At 44.2% G+C, this 21958-nt stretch overlaps 1 protein-coding gene across 7 annotated transcripts in view; it reads right to left on the reverse strand.

Moving 5' to 3' along the window:
- Positions 1-21958, reverse strand: part of TNFRSF19 (TNF receptor superfamily member 19) — a 91993-nt gene that overhangs the window by 37115 nt on the left and 32920 nt on the right. For all 7 annotated transcript variants that reach the window (XM_086715169.1, XM_086715161.1, XM_086715165.1 and 4 more), the window contains exons 4-5: positions 18667-18845; positions 8292-8377 (exon numbers count right to left, since the gene is read on the reverse strand). In XM_086715169.1, the coding sequence (XP_086571295.1) occupies positions 8292-8377; positions 18667-18845 (265 nt within the window). The remainder of the gene's footprint in view (positions 1-8291; positions 8378-18666; positions 18846-21958) is intronic.

The raw sequence follows: 21958 nt of genomic DNA on the forward strand, positions 1-21958 counted from the left end.
ACAGAGAGAGAGAGACAGAGAGAGAGAGACAGAGAGAGAGAAAGTCCCAAGCAGGCTCCGTGCTGTCAGCTCAGAGCCCAGCACCGTGGGGCTCTATCTCATGAACCAGGAGATTGTGACCTGAGCTGCAATCCGAAGTCAGATGCTTAACTGACGGAGCCACCCAGGCGCCCCTGAAGAAGTCTTGATTTCTATAACTTGCATGAGGCTAGGGCTAAGACAAATATTTGAAATAGCTACCTGATCATACAAAGCGGTAGCATTTATAGCACACTTTTCCTCTAACGAGGCCAACCCATTTAGACTCTCCAGCTATTTTTCCAACGTCCCTGGAAAAGGAGGAGTTTGCTCTAGCCCATTTTCAACCTATTTGCAGACGCCCGTTCGCCCCGTAAGCAAATGAGCTTCACAAAGGATTCATCATTTTCTAAGGAAATCCGTCTAAAACCATTACAGTGGGTTTCTGCTTTCTTAAAAAGATTTCAACAAATACAAGTGGATCATCTCCCCACCTCTTTTTCGGGGCCCAGGAAGAAGAGGGAGAGCTACGGCTAGCAGGAGTGGTATTACCAGGACCCTCAGGGGTCCGGCACTGGGACGCGTAGGTCTGTTTGCGCTGCGCTAAATGGCACAACATCTCAGCTGGTTCGGAGCTCCTGTGGCTGCTTTGTGCATGTTTGGGACTCCTCCCCGCTGGACCGCAGGCTGCCCTTCTGCTTCTCGCCTTCTCCATCTCTGCCTCTGCTAGATCCTTCCCGCCCCTCCTCCCTCCCCCGGGGCTGCTTCACTTGGCACAGCAATGCTTAGGACAAAAAAAAAACCACAATGGGTGGATTCCACGGGAGGGCTGGAAAGGTGCTCTGCTGTGCGGGGATTCTGCAGGGACGCTGGCTGATTTGTTTCTTGGGTCTCCACGTAAGCAACCTTTAGCCGCTACTATTTTAGACCGTACATGCCAGGAACTGGGCTTTTAACCTCAGCAGTTTATGTGCCGAAAACGTCCAGAAAAAAAGCTGAAGTCTGCTTGCGATTCACCGAACGCCAAGGTCTCTTCCTCTGCCCCCTCCCCTTTCAGAGAAAACCTGAAGACGCATCGTATTGGCACGGATTCCAAAACACTTGCAACTTCCTTCCTTTTAAGCTCGTTTCTGGTTTCTTTAAAAGACGCTTTTCCCAGGCACCCTACCTTTAGAAGAACCTCACGATAGTTGCACATGAATACCTTTGGACCCAGAAGCTGTGGGCACCCATCCGCAGTGCGATCGTGGGGAAAGACTGCTTCCTGCACAGCGATGTGAACAGCAACGATGCGTGTAACACAGCAGCCTTACAATCCAACTGTAGCCCAAATACCTAAATGGTACTTTAATCAATAATGCCACTAAAACTGGGGCACCTGGGTGGCTCAGTCGGTTAAGCGTCCGACGTCGGCTCGGGTCGTGATCTCACGGTTCGCGGGTTCGAGCCCCATGCCGGGCTCTGTGCCGACAGCTCAGAGCCTGGAACCTGCTTCGGATTCTGTGTCTCCCTCTCTCTCTGCCCCTCCCCTGCTCACGCTCTGTCTCTCTCTGTCTCTTAATAATAAATAAACGTTTAAAAAAATAATGTCATTAAAATAATGCTTAGATAGTATATGAAAAAAATTATAGCGTAAGTAGAAAAAGGCAAAGCAGTATGAACACCATAATTACATCGAATTTTCAAATATCAGTGGTAAAGATTGAAAAAGGATCAGAGGAAAACCACCCAGATGCTGGCTTTTGTTTCGTATGTATGCGCTAATGCGGGAAATGCTTTGCTTATGGTATTCTCCCTCCTTGTTTTCTACTAATCGTTAAAAGTTATCTTTAAGGAGCAAGCATTTCTTTTAAAAGGTTATTTCGATGTTACCTTTCTCTGTTAATTTGGAAGGTATCTTAAGTTTCTTTTGAAAAATAATCCTTTTTTAAGGCTGTCATTTATTACGTATTGGTACAGAGACCTGCTGTGTTTAGAGACGGGTAAGCCATGTAAAACTCCTAAATAGTTGCAGGCCAGCATAGCTCCTGCTTTTCTCTCTTTCCCCCACACAGAGACTTATCTGGTCACTTATCTCTTTGGAATCACGTGGCTTGTTTTACAAAGCCCCCAAGAACAAAGCAAACATCTAGGTTAAACACACTTAAATAAAGCTGCGCTGGATGAAAAACCGCTTTGAATTTTTTCAAAACCATTTGTTCCAACCACAGTATTTGTTCCAAATTAAGTAAACATTGCTCAAAGAAATCATACAAAATCTGCATTTCTTATCAGACCCAGGGCAGGATGTAGTTCTTCTAAAATTTCTTGTGTGTTCCCCCCCCCACCTCCCCCCCCCCCCCCCCCCCCGCAATTTCTCCTTAATGCCCTAAATGGGTGCATATTTTTAGAAAGTGAAGATAAAAGCAATGAGGAACAAAGCCCCAAGCAGGGACTTTTATGTAAATGGTGCCTTTTATTGATCTGCAATTTACATTGATGTCACCAATCAACCCTGTGCTCTTGGTCACAAATTAATGCTATTGGTGAGCTGACAAAGAGGTGACCAGTGGACTAATCAATTGCCTTCACACATCCATCAGTATTAGCTTGAGGGGAGGGAAGCTGAAATTAGCTCACGCTGGTCAGGCAGGTGGCAGGGGCCTTGGGCAGTGGGGACAGAGAGGAAAGAGACCAGCCTCTGTAGGGTTGCTGCAGCCTGGTATTGTAGCCATTCCAGTCATCAAACACAAAATCCACCGCAGCCCCTTTCTGGGTATCCTTTGTTGCTCCCCTGCCAGTGGGGGTGGAAGACAGCAAGACAACAATCAAAGGCAGCTGCACCCTGAGATCCTCCCCATGTGGGACAACTCCCAACCTCCATATGCTCCAAGGAGCACACGTGGGCTGGGGTGGGACGGCGGGAGATGTAGGGCAGGTGCGGTCATCACTTAGAGCAGGCCGGCAGGTAAACCGTCATTACTGAGCTAACTCTGTGGCAGGTATGTTTCTGGATCTGATTTCATTTAGTTCTATCGAAAACCTGCATGAGGTATTCCGTGCTCACATACTGGAAGAATTAATGTTAAAATGCCCATAGTACTCAAAGCAATGCACAGATTCAATGCAGCTCCTATCAACATTTGAATGGCATTTTTCACAGAAATAGAACAAACCTTCCTAAAATGTGTATGGAACCATAAAGACCTGAACGGACAAAGCAATCTTGAGAAAAAAAGGACAAAGCTGGAGGTAACATGCTTCCTAATTTCAAACTATATTACAAAGCTATAGTAATCAAAACAGTATGGTATTGGCATAAAAACAGATCAATGGGACAGAATAGAGAACGCAGAAATAAATCCACAGATAGGGGGTCAATTAATTTACGACAGAGGAAATATACAATGTATTGTATACAATTGTATACAATAAATATACAATGAGGAAAGGACAATCTCTTCAATAAATGGTGTTGGGGAAAAGTGGACAGCCACATGCAGAAGAGTGAAACTGAACCACTTTCTAACACCATATACAAAAATTAACTCAAAATGGATGAAAAACTTAAATGTAAGACCTGAATCCATAAAATTCCTAGAAAAGAAAAGAGACAGTAAACTCCTTGACATCAGTTCTTGGTGATGATTTTTGGGATCTGACACCGAAAGCAACGGCAACAAAAGCAGAAATAAACGAGTGGGTCTACATCAAACTAAAAAACTTCTGCACACCAAAGGAAACCATCGACAAAGTGAAAAAGCAACCTACTGAATGGGAGAAGATAGAAACATCATATATCCCAAGGGGTTAATATCCAACATATATAAAGAACTCACAGAACTCAATAGCAAAAGGAATTCTGATTAAAAGATGGGCAAGGGGTCTAAATAGACCTTTTCCAAAGAAGACATACAGATGGCCAACAGGTACATGAACTCATCATCACTCATGAACAGGTACACGAGCTCAACATCACTCATCATCAAAATCACAATGAGATATCACCTCACACTTGTTAGAATGGCTACTATCAGACAAAAAATAACAAATGTTGGCAAGGATGTGGAGAAAGGGGAATCCTTGGCACTGTTGGTGGGAATGCAAACTGGTGCAGCCAGGCTGTAGAAAATAGTATGGAGGTTCCAAAAAAAAAAAAAAAATTAAAAATAGGACTACCATACGACTGAGCAATTCCACTTCTGGGTATTTATCTGAAGAAAATGAAAACACTAAGTCAAAAAGATATCTGCACCCCATGTTCGCTGCAGCATTATTTATGATAGCCAAGACAGGAAACAACGTAAGTGTCCACTGATGGATGAATAAAGAAAACGTGGTTGACAGAAATGTGGGAAGTTTTCAGTCTTGCGTTTCTGTTAAGTCGTTACTTTGGTATGCTTCAGGTATTACATCAATATAAGAAAATGTACTTAACATTTATTTCAAAGTACTCTTGTGTTACTAATATGGACTGTTATTTTCAAGACTTATTTGTAGCTTGCTATAAGCTGCACATTTAGGGCACCACTTACGTATGTTCTGGGGCACCTTCAGAGGTGGCCTGAGTCACCCCTGTAGCAGAAGCATCTACAGACGTCACGGGAGAAGCAAACAATGCCCTGCTATGACCGCGAACTTCATCTGGACTCTTGGTGCCCCCGGGAAAGCCACTGTTTTCTCCGATCGACTTCCCTCCCACACTCCGTAATGAGAACTTCAAAGACCTGTGCTTTTCCAGCCTCTGAGTTCCCTGGCTCCTGCCTGACTTGGCAGAAAACAGTGCCTCCTACTTCACACACACAGAAGCCAAGTCCATGAGCCCCCGCCCCCCACCTCCTGCCACCGAAGGCAGAAGTCCATGGTCGCTGCCCCCGCTCCCCTCTTCTCTCGTTAGAGCAGGGAGCACTCCCTCCTTCCAGAGAGGGCCAACCCGACAATTATGCTTCAGGGTCCTCTTCCAGCAGCCCTTATGCGACTGCCCATTCCAGTGTTTTCTCATATAAAATAGTCAACCTCTCTCAACCTTTCCCTTCAACCTGCAAACAAGCAAATGTGTTGCTCACCTAAGGAACGAAATTAAACAAAACCCTTCGCTGGCTGCACACTCCCGTGTCACCTTCACAGGCAAACCTCCGGACAGTTGTCCAGAACTGTCTCGACTCCGCCCCTCGTTTCATTATCACCTGGTTGCATCTCCATTACTCACTAAGACGGTGATGTCGATGTCACCACAGACCTCCGGGGTCCTAAGTGCAACCGACTCGACTTGCACACACCATCCAATGGCTGCGGGACTCTACATACTCTCCTGGCTTCTTCTGACTTCCCTGGCTCATCCTCCTCTAACCGACCCTTTAGATCACAGCTTGAAAGTCATAGCTCTGTAAAGTCGTCCCTAATGTTCCTACATCATTATCCGCTATACATTCTTAGAGCACCACAGATCCCTCCAGGCACAGGACCGGCCCGTCACACTTTTGCAGCCATGTGGGTAGGATGTGAATACTGTTGCATGTGGGGTAGTCAGTTGACAACTCCCCCCGCTATACCATAAGCTCCAATAAGAATCGGGGTCTACTGGTCCATCATCGTGGGCCTGGCTCCCATTGGGCGCTCAGATATTTGTTCAACAGCTAAATGAACAAGGCTCTGTCTCACAGGACAATGGTATTTCACTTGGCCAATCAGAGTCTCTCCTGCAGAGGCATGACCCGAAAGTACAGACCGAAGCGGCCCCTTGGAAGCATGGGGGGAAATGAGGAGACATAAACAGAGTCCCCACTGGCTGAGAAACCATGGTGGTGCTGACCAGAACCCAGGGCAGAACTCACAGCCTCCTGCCACAGAGGGGCGACAGCTCCCACACTCCAGCGCTGCCCCAGGCCCCAAGTAAGGGCTGCCCCCAAGTTCAGGGAAGTTCCAGCCTCTCACTACCATGTAGAGCCTCAAAACAAACCCCATTATTTGAGGCGGCTTGAGTGGTGCCACTTTCTTACAGCTGACTCTAAATAAAACAGGAACTCTTCAGCAGGAAAAAAAAAAATCACCAGAGTAGTAGTTCTTTGTGGATGACTTGAAACACCCAAAGTAGAAGAAATGAAAACATAAGGTTCCTTACAGAAACCCCCCAAAAGACTTCAAGATCTCTTTTGAGGAGATTAGTTGTGTGCGCCCTGGAATTATTCCCAAGAACTGTGCCAAAGGCAGCAAACCTTCCTTTACAGAGATAAGGATTAACACTCACTCAAGACCACCAGACCATTGTTTCATGATTTGGAAGGCTATTACCTGGCACACGGCATTTCCCACTTAGAAAAATAACTTGTTTTTCCTTGCTTTCTAAAAAGTGGCATTTATGGAGGAATAGATCTGTACCCATACATTAAACCAGTTAACTTTCTCTTCAAATTGTAACTTACTCAGGACTTTACAACACATTAGAAGTTAAATGTGAAAACTATGTTGCAAGTCTAATTTATGATGTCCGAGCTTAGCCAGATCCCCAAAGGCAAAAAATTCCAATGCCTCAGACTTATGACCAGATCATATTAAATTTAAACCGAGTAAATTAAAGAGAAAAAATAACCCAAGTACTTTCCAACTCTAAACTGGGCAATAGCAGTTACTTTACTAAATCTTTTAATGGTACTTTGGGATGAAATACATGATCTTAATTTGCCTTCTGGGCAAAATGATGGCTGAGCTGACCCACAGGCATGACCAGGTCGCCGCCCTGTTTTAATTGGCAAGAGGACATGTCCTTTTACGGGCTGTGTAGCATAAAGCATCTCCTCTACATTAGGTTTTTAGAGTTTTGGTTTAAATGATGAATATTAAAGCAAACAAAAAGTCAACATGTCGTAGATTACATGTTTGTTTTTCTTAGGGAGACAGCAGAGTGTGGTGGTAAGGACACGACGTTTGACATTAGACAGACAGATGAGGGTCTGAATTGTGTCTCCACTGTTTCCCAGCCAACCATGGAAAATTATTCTTCTTTCTGGACCTGGTGTCCTCATCGATAAATTTAGACTGGTGATAGGGCAGCGGGAAAGTTAAGGAAAACAACGGTTTCCCTATTGTGGCTGAAACATAACAGTCAAAACTGCATTTGTTAAATGCAATGAATTATTTGGCCAATGTTTGCATATTATAAAAACAGGGCCAATATGCATTTCTGTAAAGCTCAGAATCCCCTCCCCCCCTTTTTTTTTTGCCTTTCTACTACATTAAACAAAGAATAGAAAGTAATGCATTTCGGTAAAGGACATAATAATATGGATTGCAAATTACGTGACATTCTTGAAAACACAAGCACTATGTGGCCTTATCAGTAATACAGTCACTTTCAGTTAGTTCAGAGGGTGCTTTTGTCACAGAAGAAGCAAGAACACATCAAAGAGACCCCAAATATATACATGTCTATTACCAACGCTCCCCAGAAAGGCATGAGCGACCTATACACAGGATCAACACCTCCCACCCTCTCCCTCCTGGACACAGAAGCACAACCCACTGGAGCCCTGCTCAGCAAAGACAAGCCTTGAGCCCGCCTGCCCCGGGGGGAGCCCATCTGCTGATTTCTTTCCTGGCCCATCACCTGTGAGTTTCCACTGGCCAGATCTGTATGTGGGATTAAGAAAAGCCAGGAGCCACTCTCCTTCCTATTCAAAATCAATGCAAACTGAGAACTTCTAACAAATATTTTTTATATCAAAGGGGAAAATATGACAGAAAAAGATCAATGTTAATACAGAGAAGAAAAGGCAAAAATTTCTCATTCATAGTTGTATTTCTGCCATGCAATGGGTTTTCTATTTATCTGTGAAATGAGAAAAATGAAGGAGTGAATGAAAGGAGCCAGTATTTAACTTAATGATATATTAATGAGGGTGGTGAATCATGGACAGGAATGTCTCTGGAAAGGCAGGGAAGTGGCCACATAACAGTGCCTGGGGACTAAGAAGGGAAAACACAGGAATTCGTGGGGCCAAGGCAAAGACCTTACGCATTAGGATTTGGATCACCTAGTTAATTGGAGTTGCCCGAGTTCCATATCCAGAATGAAGATAAGAGTTAGAATGAAACAAGAGGCAGCAAAGTGTCTGTATTTCCCTCTGAGAGTCAAACCAAGGGACACAGTTGGCTGACTGGGGCACACAACAAAAGGACTTTATATCTTGCTGGAGGCTTGACAAAAGAATGCGCATTATAAGCCCCACTGTAGACAAAGACTGTGCTCCATTTGCTAACCGTAGAAAGGTTTCTAAAAGCCTTTGGAGTTCACTCACAGTGTGGCTCGTAAGGGGGTGGGGGGTCCCCGCAAGGTACACACTCCATGTCTTGAAAACCGACGAGTTTTGTCTTCCTATAAAATCTGGAAGAGAAAGAAAATAATCCTCATTAGGTCTTCCTTCTAAGCTCCAAGTTGCAGCTAACAGATTCATGATAATTTACAAATTACCAGTTCTACTTTTTTAAAAAAGCAATTCAAAGGCTTAAACATAGCAGTATCTTAGACAGACACATCCTTAGATGCGGTGAACATTTAAGAAATATCAATTCCACTAGACATTGTAAATTCTACTCAGCCCCTCTATATTGAGATGGTCGTGCTGGTGAGGGAATAGGAAATCAGTGGTCTTTTGCAATTCTATTGTAACTTAAATGACAAAACCCCTCGTAAATCAAGTGCTAGTTTTTAAACACCCGAAATTCAGAGCCCCCAAAGAGCCAAGCAAACCATAAATGCAATGGAAAAATGTAGGGAGATACTTATGTAACTTTCATACAGGGTTATTTTTGTAGGCATGACAAGAAACCCAGGAGCTGGAATGGAAGAGATAATAGCTTTTACCACACACACATACACAAACGCGCGCGCGCGCACACACACACACACAATACTGCTGAAGAGCAAAAAGAAATAAAGCACCATCAACATAGTTAACGGGCAAAATAACCCTGAAAAATAGTGCTAATCATAGCATTGTCTGTAATTTCAGTCTGTAATAGAAACAGGCAAAGAACATTAACTCCCAAAAAGAAGAACATTTCATAATTTAAAACTTTCAGTGAAAACTAAAAAGCGTGATGCAATTAAATGTTAAAAAAATTTAACACTGAAATGCTAGACCCTGTGAAACTAATCAAGTAAATGCACACTGCAGTGAAAATGTACCATTTTTACTCAGAACACTAGTGAGTACAGACAAAACAGCACATGTCTGGATGCCAGTGGCGTCATAAAGGCCACTTGTAGAAGGGCAGTTCAGCGATACGCCATCAGAACCCAATAAAATAGTTTATACATCCTTTAACCAGGAGGTTCATTTTTTTGAAATTTTTCCTAAAGAAACAACCAAGTGGGTAACGCGGTATTTACAACAATGCAATCGTGTTATTATTTCTAAAAGAAAAAAACCCAGTTAGGCACGCTTTCAGTACATAACAGTCGATACGACTAGCCACGGTAGTCCCGAGGCAATGGAATACGACGTAGATCTAGTATACATATTTTTTTTTAACTCATGAAATATCAGTAGGTGAAAAAAAGAAAGGAGAATAACATAATTCTATTTTGTACGAACACACACTCTGGTATAGATCCTTTCAGATTTTTTTTTTTTTTTTACCAAAGCAGCTAAAATAATTTACATACATGTATTTGCACTGAAAAAATGTGGAAGCATATTATATACCAAATATTAACAGTGATTATTTAGGGGTGCCTGGGTGGCTCAGTCGGTTAAGCAGCCAACTTGGGCTCGGGTCATGATCTCACACTCCGTGAGTTCGAGCCCCACGTAGGGCTCTGTGCCAACAGCCCGGAGCCTGGAGCCGGCTTCGGATTCTGTGTCCCTCTCTCTCTGCCCCTCCCTCACTCACACTCTGTCTCTTTCTCTCAAAAAACAAATTAACATTTGAAAATTTTAAGAAAACAGTGATTAGTTGTAAATGTATTTCAAAATATATTTTTTTCTATGACAAAATAGTGATTTGGAGAATCAATTTGCAGATCAAGTTTATAAAGAGCAACACAGATGAAATTATTTTATGAAATTGGATATTGTAGTAGCAAATCTGTATGATTTATGGTTGAAGCAAAATTTTTCTTAAAAAAAATTTTTTTTAACGTTTATTTATTTTTGAGACAGAGACAGACAGAGCATGAACGGGGGAGGGTCAGAGAGAGGGAGACACAGAATCTGAAACAGGCTCCAGGCTCTGAGCTGTCAGCACAGAGCCCGACGCGGGGCTCGGACCCACGAACCGCGAGATCATGACCTGAGCCGAAGTTGGATGCTCAACCGACTGAGCCACCCAGGCGCCCCTGCAAAATTTTTCTTTAAAAGCAGATAAATTACCTCAAATGCTAAGGTACATTCAGTATTTGCCTAACCTTCCATTTTCATTTGACTATGAAAATATGTCCATATTGTAATATGGTGACTTCCCACCTGGTTTTATTTAAAAATTTATTTTGTGATGCATAAAGCAATGGTCAAAGAACAAAGGTGGAGGAGTAACACTTCCTGATACTGAAACATATTACAAAGCTATAATAATCAATAGAGTGCAATACACAACACAGCGTACCACATACAATACAGTTCAATAGCCAATTACAGCTACAATAATCAATACTGGTACAAAGACAAGACACGTAGACCAATGGAACAAGACAGCCCAGAAATAAACTCTCACATATAGGGTCAAATGATCTTCAGCAAGAGTACCAAGGCCACCTAAACGGAGACAGGTCTTCAACAAATGGTGCTGGGAAAACTGGATATCCACATGCAAAAGTTGGAACCTTATCTAACACCCTATACAAAAACTAATTCAAAATGAATTAAAAACCTAAACATAAGACCCAAAACTATAAAACTCCTAAAAGAAAACAGGAGAAAAACTTCATGACTCTGAATTTGGCAATGATTTCTTGGATGTGACGTCAAAATGCAATCAAAAGGCATATGTGAAATAGGCAACAAAAGCAAAAACTGATAACCTGGGCTACGTGAAATTTTCTGCATGAAAGGACACAATCAATGTATACTTATCCCCAAACTCATCAAGTTTATACATTAAATATGTACAGCTTTTTAATTGTCAATTATACCTCAATAAACTGATTAAAACCAAGTAGATCATATCAAAAAAAAAGTTTTAAATGACAATAAAATAATAATCTTCTTTTCCAGGATTAAAAAAAACACAAGGATACAATCGACAATCAACGGAGTGAAAAATGAACCTGCACTAGGGGAGAAAATCTTTGCAAATCCTGTATTTGGTAAGGAGTTGATGTCTAGGATATTCACTCAACAACAAAAATCAAATAACCTGATTAAAAGATGGGCAAAGGACTTGAAGAGACATTTCTGCAAAGATGGTATACAAATGGCCAATAAGCACATGAAAAGAGGGCTACAGCCAACATCACGCCTCATCAGGAAAATGCACTTCAAAACCACAATGAAGTATCACTTCACACCCATCAGGACGGCTACCGAAAAGCAAACCAAAGCAACACAGAAACCATCGAGTGTGGGGAGGCTTCGGAGGGGAATTGGAAGAGCTGTGCACCGTTGGTGGGAAAGTGAGATGGTGCTACGGAGATCAGTAAGGAGGTTCCTCAAAACACGAAAAACACAACGGCCATCTGATCCAGCAATTCCACTCCTGGGTTGATTGCAAGAGAACGGAAGGCAGGGTGTAGGTGAGATATTTGCACCCTTACTCCTAGCATCACTATTCACAACAGCCAAAAGGTGCATGTCCAAATATCCACGGGGCAAATGGAGGGGTAAACAAAATGAGCCCTAGCCATATAATGGAATATTATCCAGCCTTGAAAACGAAGGAAATCCTGGGGGCGCCTGGGCGGCTCAGTCAGTTAAGCATCTGGCTCTTGGTTTCGGCTGAGGTCACGATCTGATCTCACGGTTTCGTGAGTTCGAGCCCCACATCAGGCTCTGTGCTGGCAGCACGCTGGGGATTCTGTCCCACCCTCTCTCTCTCTGCCCTGCCCCCACTCATGCTGTCTCCATCTCTTTCAAAACAAATGAATAAACTTAAAAAAGTTTTGTTTTAAAAAGAACAGACCTGCTCTAATTTAAAAAAAAAAAAAAAAAAAAAAAGGATGGGAGGAAGGAAATCCTGTCCCAGTCCCATCCTAGAACACGGATGAATCTTAAGGACGTTATGTTAAGTGAAACAAACCAGTCACAAAAGGAGAAATACTACATGATTCCACTCAGATTAGGTATGTAATCAAATTCACATAAACAGTGATTACCAGGGGCCGAAGGGAGCAGGAAAGGGGGATAGGTTGTTGTTTACTGGGTATAGAGTTTCAGTTTGGGAAGATGAAAATGTTCTAGAGATCTGTTCCAAACAACGTAAATGTACTTAACACGAGTAACCTATACACTTAAAAATGGTTAAGACGATAAACCTTATGTTATTTTTCACAACCAAAAATGCATAAAAATTTTTGAAGTAAGGTAAAAACCGTAGCGTAATGTAAGACAGCATTATTACAGATGTATTTCTTACTAAACATCGTAATATATGCAGACTACTATTATTTATCCTCTCGGCCAGAAAATCTGCCAAATTACAAGTAAACATCGACACAGTCTACAATAGTTTTACATGTGAAAACTCATTTTTGTAAATAAGCAGAACAGAAAGTGAAATAAAAGAATGTTACACCCAACATTTTCAACATCGCATTTTGATACTGAAACACACATTTTAAAACTTCTTAAAAACTAAGGAAATGGAAAGCATGGAGAATCCAATGCAGATGTCATTAAATGTTTTTAAAACAAGGACCTCTCCTTGTGACAAAACGCTTTTGAGGTCTAAGCTTTCCCTAACAAATGAATCACATATATTTGCCAAAAGTATACTGATGGAAATATATTATGAGTTTGAGGGCCATTATGGAAATGAAACTAGAAGGTGAGCAAATCACATCATTTTTTTTTTTTAATTTTTTAATGTTTATTTATTTTTGAGAGGGAGAGAGACAGGCCGTGAGCAGGGGAGGGGCAGAGAGAGAGGGAGACAGAATCCGAAGCAGGCTCCAGGCTCCGAGCTGTCGGCACAGAGCCCGACGTGGGGCTCGAACTCATGAACTGTGAGATCGTGACCTGAGCCAAAGTTGGATGCTCAACAGACTGAGCCACCCAGGCGCCCCAATCACATCATGTTTAAATGACCATTAAACGCTAAGCAGAAATAGCTTGAAATGCTGACTAGAAATGAGGTTGAGTGGACACACCAATTCATGAGGCTCCCACGTATGTAACCGCTGCACCCACGGACAGATGATGCTTGGACGTGACCCAGAGCGCCTATCTGCAGCTGCACGGAGATTACACCAAAGCATTCAGAATCTGCCCTGCCAGCTTCTTTATTCCAATGGCGTAATGGCAGAATCTAAGGTTTTTTAAACTTAATTTTTAATTCTGATTTAGCTTTTCAACTAAAAAAAAATGTAACAAAATGTTTAAAACCATCCACCGACTCTCCTTTTTTTCTGTTTAGTACAAAGTGCGATTAATTCAGAATTCTAAAAACGAGTAGTTACTAAACTACCAGTTATGTACTCGCCATCACAGACATTGTGCTTTTAATTGTTAGAAAAGTTGCCTCAAAATTATCCTCCAATTTGAAGATGAAGGTATAGAAATTAGAGTTTTCCTACGTAACTGAAGGGGCACCTGGGTGGCTCAGTCAGTTGAGCGTCCGACTCTTGATTTCGGCTGAGGTCATGATCTCATGGTTTGTAAGTCTGAGCCCTGACGTGGGTTCTGTGCTGACAGTGTGAAGCCTGCTTGGGATTCTCTCTCTTCCTCTCTCTCTCTCAAAATAAATAAGCATTTAATAAAAATAAAAATCTTTAAAAAATATGTAACTGAAAGTATTAAGTGGATAAAGAAATGTATCAATCTTTAAAAAATATTTTACCTTCTCTTGCTTAGACTGCCATGGTTTTAGGGACACAGAAACATTGGTAACTCTGCTTTCTGACCAAGTGAGAAAGGACACAAATTTTAAAAAATAAAATGAGGGGCGCCTGGGTGGCTCAGTCGGTTGAGCATCCGACTTCGGCTCAGGTCACGATCTCACGGTCCGTGAGTTCAAGCCCCGCGTCGGGCTCTGGGCTGATGGCTCAGAGCCTGGAGCCTGCTTCCGATTCTGTGTCCCCCTCTCTCTCTGCCCCTCCCCTGCTCATGCTCTGTCTCTGTCTCAAAAATAAATTAAAAACATATAAAAAACTTGAAAAATAAAATGAAATAAAAGGGATCAGGACATATACAGGTGTTTGGCTAAACTGGGATCCATAGGGGAACTTCGAATTTTACACTGGGCGTTCACATGGCTAATGCACACAGAAAAAGGAAATCATGCTGGATTTTACCTAATCACAGTAAATGCATCTTTTAGACCCAAAACTTTCTCCAACGCTGAATTTGAAAAGAATTTTTAATTGAACTCAATCCAAACACCAGTTTGCCTGACGAACGCCATGTTTGAAAAGGGCCATTTTAAGAAAACCTGGTTGTAAACCGTCAACTGTTCAATCAATGAAAGCATTTCTGCAGGGAAAACGACACACCACAGTCCAGCTCTCGTTTTATACTGAGCTCGCTCGATACAGCCCGGAAGGCAGTCACCATGTCCTGTGCATTACAGGCAGGCCACGGTCAAACGTTCTGCAGTGGATGTTCTACGTACTGGATGACCACTCTGTTCTCTCCCTTTCTCTCACCGGCACCCAGCTTCATACCGACGGACGGCCTACTGTTTATGTTCCTTAGCAACTGACAGCAAGGGCCCCTTGAAAGCGAACAAATACCTACGAGGAGATGAACCATCAGGGTCAGGGCCAAGAACAGTGCGGTGCTTAGGGATCTCACGCTGGATACTCTGCCCCTACTCTGAGAATGGGCAAGGGGGGCCCCACGTCAAGACGACAGAGCCCGCCAAGGCAATTCAGGCAGCTTCCAGGAGCAAGGAGGCTGGCGGGGCGCCAGGGTGTACTGGGGCTGGGGCACAGAAGGGCTGTGGCAGGCCGCATGGTTAGCCTCAGTCACAGAGGCTCCAGGGGAGGGCTCCCTGTGACACCAGACATGTGGTTAGGCACAGGGGCTCAGCAGTAGCATGACAAGTGGGGTGACCTTGGGCGTGTCATTTATCCCCTCCAAGGATCGATTTTCCCTTGGTAAAGGGGGTTTGATATTAATCCCTGGTTTACGGAGTGGTTTTGATGATTAAATAAGCTAACCTGCACACAGTGCTCAACTCATCATAAATGCTCAATAAACGTCAGCTATCGTCGTCACGAGAAGCAGCAAAGAACTGGTAGGGGCTGGGTTATCCTTCCAGGCGGGGGCCCATGTCCCCTTGGCAGAGAAGGGAGGGGAACACGGGAGACAGAGAAGGCGGCTGCAGGCCCACTGGCCACACTCTAAAAACACCTCACAAAAAACCCAAAAAAGCAGCAGTCATGTAAATAAAGCTTTCACTGGCTTCTAGTAACACCAATCGGTGAGGATGTCAGATATGTATTTAGTGCTTACTAGGGGCCAGGCACTCTGCTGGGCGCTTTACATGCATTGCATCCTCGATCCTTCCAGCGATGCTGCAGGTCGGTATTATCAGATGACAACGTACAGGTGAGAAGAACAGGTGTCAGAGAAATTAAGGAACTGGCCTGAAGTCGTTGGACACGTTTGGGAACAAGGGCACTGAGGCTCCAATCACTCACACCGAGGCACAGGGGACACACTATTTCCACGCCCTACTGCTTGTGGGGAAAAGGCAGCTGCTGTCCTATTGGGGCTGAACCTTAGGACAGCAGAGGACTCTTTTTTTTTTTTTAATTATTGCTTTTTATTCCTTTTCTTAAAAACATTTTTTTTAATGTTTATTTTTGAAAGAGATAGAGTGTGAGTGGGGGAGGGGCAGAGAGAGAGGGAGACACAGAATCCAAAGCAGGCTCCAGGCTCTGAGCTGTCAGCCCAGAGCCCGATGCAGGGCCCGAACCCGGGAACAGTGAGATCATGACCTGAGCCAAAGTCGGACGCTCAACCGACTGAGCCACCCAGATGCCCCGGGATCATTTTTCTGAGAGCAATATGCCATTTGCTTATTTTCTTTCTGCCTCAGTTTTCCTATCTATAAAACGGGTTCCAACTGTTTACCTTCTTCACACAAATATAGTCAACCTGGGTGAGCACTTTAAAACAGTCTGGAAATCCTGGGTTAAAGTCACTACATAATTATTGCCTGCCTCGTACATTCATGCTGGCTTAGAAAGGATGTAATTTTAAACTAATCGTATAAATAAACTATGAAACATCATTCAAATGTCTACTCCCTTGTATCTGACTTTCCCACATCTGAGCATTTACTTAAAAAATGAGCAAACATTACAGAAGCTAAGCCAGTGGGTTCAGGTGACAACGAATGAGGTTAAGCATGAGGAAGCACTTCTGGTGGGAGGTCCTGGGGAGAGTGCGTCCTGTCTCAGACTCTACAGCGTATCCCTGTGGGCTCCTTCTTTGTAAAAACCGAGACCCTGGGTCCTGTGCTTTTCCGCACTCCCGCTGCCCCCTGAATCTCCTCAGGACCTCTTCTCCCTGCCCCAAAGATGAAGGGCACCCACGTGCTTTTATCAGACTTGTAGAAGAGGAACAACGGAGACGCGTCAGACGTTGGGTTTGTGTTCCTCAATCAGATTTGCACAAGGTCAGAACTCCGGCTGATGATATTCATAGGTATCAGCATCGTCTGAGATTACAGACCATTCCTTTTTTTTTTAATGGCAGATTTACTGATACCTGATTCACATACCTTATAATCCACCCACGTGAAGTACACAATTAAATGGTCTTGAGTGTACTCACAGAGGCACGCAACCATTGGAATGATCGGTGTTAAGACATTTTCATCACACCAAAAAAAGAAAGCCGGTAGCCTTGAGTGGTCACCCCTCACTCTTCCCCACGCTCCCCAGCCACCGGCCCCAGGAAACCACTAATTGAATTTCTGTCTCTATCGAGAAAGGACGGGTGTGGATGACCGTTCCGGTTTCTTCACACCAACACTTGTCATTGTCTGTCTTTTTGGTCGCAGCCATTCTAGTGGGCTTGAAGTATGTGGTTTTAATTTGCATTTCCCTGACATTGAGCATCTTTTCATGTGCTTACTGGCTGCCTGAATGTCTTCTTTGGAGAAATGTCTATTCAGATCCTTCACCCATATTTTAATTGGGTTATTGGTCTTTCCATGAGTGAGTTGTAAGAGTTCTTTACGTATTCTAGATGAGACAGTCCCTAGTCACCTGTATGATTTACAAATAGTTTCTCTAATTCTGTGGGTTGTCTTTTCGTTTTCTTGATGATATCCTTTGGAGCACAAAAGATTTTCATTTGGGTGGAGGCCACGAGCTGGTTATCCTTCCACTGCCTGTGTTTCCGGTGTTACACAATTACAATTTGCACCGGTTCAGATGCTGAATCATCGCGTAGCGTCACACGTAGCCCGTAAGGCTCTTTCCTACCCTGTTTCTGCCCTTCAGGCCCACAGGTCTGTCTTCCCCTCTCACCTCAGCAACAGCCACGGCGCCTTTCGGTGACCCGTGGCGTGCTCTCGCTACGTCCAGCGAGAGCCGCGCCTCTGCAGCGACCTCGAGCCTAGACTCCTCGGGGGCCCGAACTCCAGGGTCATGTCCACGACAGGGCCTGTCTCCACATCCCCTGTGTCCGCAGCAGTGCCCCTCCCCAACACAACTGCTCTGAGTCTCGCTCAGAGCCCCCTGCCCTGATCACCCACCCCGGGCACGCCTGGTTCGCCTCACCCGCTCCAGGTTCCTCTCCTACAACAGAACTCACTTCTGTGTTATTATTTACTGTTTGGCCCTTTCTAAATCCCTTATTAGGACACAAGCTTCACGCAGGTAGGGCGCTCGGCCTCTGTACCTCAGCAACGCCTCGCTTCTCCCAAAGCCGCTTCACAAAAACCCGCGGAAATGAGCGAACACCTGTGATCCGCATCTCTCTGATCACGAACGCGGATGAGCATCGCCATCTGATCACAGGCCACACGTGTTTCCTCTTTTGTGAACTGCCCGTCCGCTCGTTTGTCCACTTGTCCACATTTTCTTTTTCATCGATTTATAGGGAACGCTTTAGGGTCTCGCGACGCTAATCCTTTGTTAGTGTGCTTATTCACTTTATTTATAACCAGCGCCTGCCACAGTGCACAGCGGGCAAGGATGGAGTCACGACCATGCGACAAATGTGTTCCGCTTCCCATCGGTGTGGGTTCACACTTGGGAGGGAACAAGGGAAAAGCCCGCTTAAAAATAATCCAGGGAGGCCTGGGTGGCTCAGTCGGGGTAAGCTCAGGGCATGATCTCATGGTTCGGGAGTTCGAGCCCTGCGTCGGGCTCTGTGCTGACAGCTCAGAGCCCGTTTCGGATCCTCTGTCCCCTCTCCCCACCCCCCCACCTCCTCTCTGCACCTCTCCTGCTCCTGCTTGCACTCTCTCTCTCTCTCTCTCAAAAATAAACAAACATTAAAAAAAAACCTTAAAAAACTTAAGCCAATAATTATGAGGCAGAGAAATCGTGCAACCTACCCTGGCAAGCAGTCCCCGCAGACGGCGTCGCTGGTGACAGAGCAGTTGGCCTTCTGGAAGCGGTTCACCACCGCGCACTCCAGGCACGGCTTGCATTTCTGAAAGCCCCAGTCCTCCTTGAACCGGTGCGGCCGGCATGTCAGGCACCGGGCATCCTCCCCGTAGCCAAAGCCACATTCCTGCAGGGATTCACAAGCACCAGAACGCTATTCAGACGTCGCAAGTGTGAAAAAGACGAAAAAGACAGCGGGGATAAAAGGAAGAGCTGGTCTAATAACTACGGAGTGGGTTTTCCTGGACACAAAGGCAGCTCTTCCGGCAAGTTCAAATGTGTCTCCCGCTGCTAATCATCTCTCTTACTGCATTAAGTATTCTTAGTCATCCACTTTATTCAAGAAGCCACGAGCATTTGCATAAGAAAGGTCCCCTGGGACCCCCTGCTGCTGCATTATGGCCAGTTTATGGCAGAATTATGGCCCTTTCTTCTTCTCCAATTAAGCCAGTCATGTGCATGTTCAGAAACTGAAGTCAGAGAAAAACTCAGACGCTTACTTACTTATCAGGGCAGGAAATATGGACTCTGATAGCAACGGTGATAGTTTCTTTTTTTTTTTTTTCCACTTTTATTCATTTACTTATTTATTTTTTACTATGAAATTTATTGTCAAACTGGTTTCCATACAACAACAGTGATATTTTCAAACCGAGGCTAACCGGGTAAGAAATTTCCTAAGCTGACGATCTGGAAGGTCTACCCAGAAGAGGGCACCTTGAAATGTTCAGCCGTTTATGGTTGTGTGATAGTAGGAAGGTTCCTATTTCTTAGAAGAATACGGAATTCTTGTTTGGATTCAACTGTGTGACACCAAAGGTCCAAGGATGAGCAGCACACATGGTTCATTTCCACAAGGTCCAGAACCAAATAAATCATAGCCTGCCGTGTAATGCAAATACGATGCAACAACACGAAGAATGGTGTAGACACGTGTTCACAATCGCTTTAAAAATAAGTCATAACACAGAATGAGAAGTACGTGTCCGTCCCTTACAAAAGCATTAATAATTAGTGTAATTATTATACTCAGTGACATTGAGTTGGTTAATAATAATCAATAACATCAATTGGGTTACTCGGTGCACATTATCTCATGAATTCGTACTTCTTCCCGATGAGGGAACCACCATCATTATTCCCATTTCATGAATGGGGGTAGGGAGCTTCCCAGAAGGTATGTACCTGAACCCAGGTGACATAGCTAATGTTAGAAGCAGGATTTGAACCTACCCAGTTGAACCCCAGAATCAGATTCCACACCACCTCACTGTGGGATCTGTCGGGTACGTTCTCTCTCCGTCTGGAGAGCATACCGAGCAAGCCCACAAACACAGCTCAATGCAGCAGAGGAGAAGAGCCCCACCAATATCTCTTGGCTCCCTCCCCTGTAAACTTTGGATGCAGAATGCAAATCCCCGCTCATTCAAAATGCCCATTTGCCTATAAAACTTACATGCCTAAAATCCTTGATCTGTAGTTACATCCACAGTCAGCTAAGCGGTATTTATCGGTCAAAAACGAAATCAAAACAAACACAAAGGGTAGTGTCCCTGTACTCAATAAGCTACTGAATAAAATATTCAGAATATTTTTGGCTAATGAACTCGTTCACGTCTTAGAGGAGCAGTACGTTCCTTCCTCATTTCAGTTACTCAGCTCGCCTTTCACATGTGAGCCCTGAACATGCACAACAAAGGGTAGGGGACCAAGAAAGCAGAAGGTCAACAACCTTCTTAATCCCTAGTGTCCTAAACCAAGGCACAGACTGAAGGGAAAAAAAAATCTGACTTGAAGAATGGATTCACTAGAGATTATCTTTGGGTGGGGGGGGGGGGCGGGGGAGAGGGGGATAGTGAAATTATGAGGTGTTTTGAATTTTCATAATTCTCTGATAATTTACTCTTTGGCAAAACGCATCTATGACTCTGGCAACCAGGAAAACAACAAAGATACATATTCAAAAAGAATTTCTTGGGGGGTACACTAGGTCTTTGCAGGGAGGTCCCTGCTGGTTTTGGTGCTTTGTACGTGGGCGCTGTGCTTCTGCACGGGGGCAGAAGTGGGTTTTTGCCCAGTACGTTAGTTGCCGAGAGAGCCGAGTGCATCCCAAGGCTCTCTTTCAGTATAGATGGGAGCCGCCCTGTCACAATCTTCCGGGATCAAAGGGTGGTAGGTGTGACATTTGGGTAGGGGCGTGGGGACCTCGCTGTCCACAGGTTCGGCACCTCCACGTCAAAGGTTCACGCAAGAGCCAAGTTTCAAAATCACACTTGGATCCAGGCGGCTGGGACTGGAAGGGTCTCATATACAAGTTACAACCCAACAAAGAAAGAAAGGAAAAAGGAAGAGGGCAGAAGAGGCAAAACAAAGGGAAAGAGAAATGAGAAAGACAAGAAGGTGTCTTAGCTGGGAATACATGAAATGCCGTTTTTCCAGCGAGGCTGATATGGAAGAAAAAGTGTGTCTGACAATGGAGCCAAAGACACATGAGCTTGAAGGCCAACGTTGCCACTCGTCAGCTAAGCTATTTGGGGAACTCTGATCCTCAGTCGCTACATCTGTGAGAGGGGGTCAGTACTCGCCTGCCCTCCAGGGCTGTTTTGAGGAATAAAAGGGAAAAAAACATAGACAAGCTGTAAATTATAAATCGAGCACAGGGTGAGCGCTCACCAGATAAATGATACCTTTTAGATTCTCTACGGCCCAACAAACCAACTGTTCTGATTTAAGTATGATAAAGCCCCACTGGGGACCTTCAGGCTCCAGTGTTTTGCCGGGTTACCAGAAAGACCTCTTTCCACCTAAATTATTTTCGTTGAATAAAATAGGTCTAAAACGGAATTATCCGTCTTTTAACAACGGTACGTGGAATACAATTTAGCCGCACCTGCCTGGGTCAAGTGCGTGCGCTGGGTGGGCAGTTTGCGGTTTTAATTCCCCTGCCGGGCAGTGAACAATCATTCTTGCTCCTGCTCAGTATCTCTGCCTCCAGCAGTTCACTTCCTCTTCCATCCTGAGAAACAAACTAGACAGACAGCCAAGTGGACACCAACTTGAAAGAACTACAAGTAGGTGTTTTGACGGGTCTCATCTCTTTTGAAAAACAACAAATACTTTTGAGTCCTGACTGGATTCCAGAGTTTATAATGGTACACGGGAACCGTTTTGACCCCCGTATTTCTGCCATATACCATTGTGTGTCATTTACATGTCGTTATACTTCATAGAATGAGGATT

Source organism: Puma concolor, chromosome A1 (assembly GCF_028749965.1).
Source record: "Puma concolor isolate L17-30 chromosome A1, mPumCon1.1.hap2, whole genome shotgun sequence".
Taxonomy (NCBI): domain Eukaryota; kingdom Metazoa; phylum Chordata; class Mammalia; order Carnivora; family Felidae; genus Puma; species Puma concolor.